Source organism: Salvelinus namaycush, unplaced genomic scaffold (genome assembly GCF_016432855.1).
Source record: "Salvelinus namaycush isolate Seneca unplaced genomic scaffold, SaNama_1.0 Scaffold98, whole genome shotgun sequence".
In the NCBI taxonomy this organism is placed as follows: domain Eukaryota; kingdom Metazoa; phylum Chordata; class Actinopteri; order Salmoniformes; family Salmonidae; genus Salvelinus; species Salvelinus namaycush.
In genome coordinates this window covers 329,321-332,269 of record NW_024061730.1, presented here as the reverse complement: position 1 = coordinate 332,269, position 2,949 = coordinate 329,321, and the positions used below count along the sequence as shown (strand labels likewise).

Genomic DNA, 2,949 nt, shown 5'->3' with positions numbered 1-2,949 from the left:
TCTTTATAAACAGTACTGTTGATATTACATCATTTTCAAAAGTACTTAAATATCCAAGTATTCACACAAAAAAAAGTACTTTACAGTTTATATTACTGTTCGTAACATGATTGTTTGTTGCTTTTGAAATTGTACTCAACTGATGGAATCCCCAAAAAAGTATTTCATTATGATAATTGTATAATTGTTGAAAAAATATATACAATTTTTTCATTTATTAATATTGCATTGACACAAACCTTTTGTCAGTCAATAAAAACATGATACACAATCAATAGTGTGTCTTCATGCTCTTATCCACAGATTAACAGTACCCTTGCAATCTTTTCTTTCTACAGTACAGATACAAGTCCACTGAATCGCCCTGTTCTTTTGTCATCTGCTACCATCTAGCGGTACTTACCGGTATAAACGCTTGCTTGAACGTTCTGGGGGGAATATACGATACGTAATTGTGTTTGTCCTCCGCGGTGTTCCGTAGTCGGGGGCTCACAGGTCGGTTTCTGAAAACACAGCGTATTGTTGGTTAAATTCCGCTAGTAAATTGTACTTTGGTAGTGAATTGTGCAAGTGCACAATCTTACTAGTAAATTCATTTATTACAATGGCCTACCAGCTCTACAGAAATACGACGCTAGGAAACAGTCTGCAAGAGAGCCTTGACGAGCTAATTCAGGTAAACTGCAGCTATGCTAACTTCCAAGCTAGCTAGATAATTAGCTAACGTTATCTAGTTGCACTTTGTTTGGGATAGCAATTTAAGTTAGCTAATTATGAAGCCACATTATCCACCGTTAACTTCGATATCTGAAAGGTTTATCTTTCACGAGAAATAACTGGTTAGCTAGCTAGTTAGCAACATAGCTAGCTAACTAGCTAGCCACGCTAACAAGAAGCATCTCCATAACTGGCTGCAGTGACGTCTGATTTGAACGAAGAAGCTAGCAAGCTAAAATATTAGTTCGAGAAAGCTAATTTACAGGCTCAGTTTTGATTGACTGAATTAAGCTGGCTGTTTTTCACCGAAGTCAGTAGTGATGAGTAACGTTATTTGGATTCACTACATTTTCATTGCTAGTTCTCTGATAGCTAGTAACTGGCTCGTTAGTTAGCTATTATCCGCGCATGCGCGACTAGGTAAAGGTGATGGTGCATTAGCTCAGTAAATGTATGATTTCTGGTTCAAACATTTCTTACAATGTTAACTTGAGTCATGATTAAATGAAAAACGGTTGTTTCCCTATTTTCCTAGACCCAACAGATCACTCCGCAGTTAGCGCTTCAGGTTCTCCTCCAGTTTGACAAAGCCATCAACACCGCGCTGGCCAACCGGGTTCGCAACAGGGTCAACTTTAAGGTGAGGACTGGCTTGTGTTCACTAGGAAGCAAACGAAACGAGGAAGAGACCGACCTGAATTTGTCTAATAGAAACTCTTGTTTTCATGAGCAAAACACAACTGTTTGCAATTGTTTGGACTAATTATTACTCCCCTGTTTGTACCTACCTTAAAAAAGGGACAAATACAGGTGTAGGCTTTCTCTCTAGCCAAGGCAACATCACAGCTGATTCAACAAAGACTGTATTGAAGGTTATGGTCAAATCAACGTTTATTCGTCACATACACAGTTTACAACTGGTATAAACGATGCAGCATAATGCTTACTTGCAAGCTCCCTCAACTGTGCTGTACAATATCAATATGATAAGTAGTAGGTAGAATGTAATATAATTCATATGTACACAATTGGTTAGTTGAAACAGATGACTGTTTTGGCTGGAACAAAAACCTTCACCCACATGTGAATCTTGCAGATAAGCTTGCCCATCCCTGGTTGAAAATGAGCTGAAATCATAGCTGTACGTTGATTTATTAATACATCATTTGGTTAAAATGCCATTCTGCTTTTGTACATCTGTTTTAATGTGTTGTGACATTCTCTGGCCTCTAGGGGTCACTAAACACCTATAGATTCTGTGACAACGTGTGGACCTTCGTTCTGAATGATGTGGAGTTCAGGGAGGTGACAGATCTGGTCAAGGTGGATAAAGTCAAGATAGTCGCCTGCGATGGGAAAAGTAGGCTCACTTTTATTTCTCATGCCTTTTTTCTCTTCATCTTCAAACTGACTCAGAACTAGATTGCACTTCCAAGTATAAGACAAAGTGAATGACTGATTTATCAACACAGTAGTCTGATTTAGATTTAGACCACCCGTGGAGATTCTCATTGAAATGCACCACTTTATTACCATACTAACCTGACCAGCTTCTTTTCTCTTATCAGACACTGGTAATGCTGCAGAGTGAACGAAGACGATGGCATCAGCTGAGACGTTACTGATGAAGAGGAGGGTGGAGAGAGACCACCCCATATCACAGACAGACAGGACTGTATATATAATTTATTACAGTAATGGCTGTAAAGAAGATGCACGTAAACCCCTGTGTATGTGTATATATACAACCATCTGAATCAACGGGAGAGAATGGACCAGTCAAGGCCTTGGATATTGCTTGCATGACTTTTTTTAAATAAATTGGTTTCTTAGAACTGCCTTTTCAGTTTAGTTACTGTTGTTGAGCTTGTTAACCTTTAATAAACTTTTATTTAAAATATGGAGACTGATTATTTCTGGGGGAGAAACTGCATTTGAAACAGATGTCGCGTCACTCTTCCTTCCTCACTCGTCCGCAACGCAGCGATCTTGGATCCTCTGCTCCTAAAACACACGTGACCGTCCTCTTGACAACGACTTGCTCTATAAAGGCTCTGCTTCAACTGCAATGGCTGGTATTGGACTTACATTGCTATCCACTGTCTTGTGTTCTTTGGATAGAAGCTTATCAAATTGTATTGGTCACCTACACATTTAGCAGATGTTATTACGGGTGTAGCGAAATGCTTGTGTTCCTAGTTCCCAGCAGTGCAGTAATATCTAACAATACAC

General features: G+C 39.1%; 1 protein-coding gene across 1 annotated transcript; it reads left to right on the top strand.

Moving 5' to 3' along the window:
* The first annotated feature begins 469 nt into the window (after positions 1 to 469).
* On the top strand, positions 470 to 2,621 carry gtf2a2 (general transcription factor IIA, 2). Its single transcript, XM_038988180.1, has 4 exons — positions 470 to 676; positions 1,253 to 1,357; positions 1,951 to 2,077; positions 2,286 to 2,621. Exons 1-4 carry the CDS (start codon positions 605 to 607, stop codon positions 2,306 to 2,308), a joined length of 327 nt encoding a protein of 108 aa, XP_038844108.1. The 5' UTR covers positions 470 to 604; the 3' UTR covers positions 2,309 to 2,621.
* Positions 2,622 to 2,949: the final 328 nt, after the last annotated feature.

Bases quoted from the DNA above. Each gene is read 5' to 3' on its own strand.
- gtf2a2 (XM_038988180.1), top strand. From the start codon at position 605: ATGGCCTACCAGCTCTACAGAAATACGACGCTAGGAAACAGTCTGCAA. The intron at 677-1,252 runs GTAAACTGCAGC...CTATTTTCCTAG, and splicing joins GCCTTGACGAGCTAATTCAG to ACCCAACAGATCACTCCGCA. The intron at 1,358-1,950 runs GTGAGGACTGGC...TCTGGCCTCTAG, and splicing joins GCAACAGGGTCAACTTTAAG to GGGTCACTAAACACCTATAG.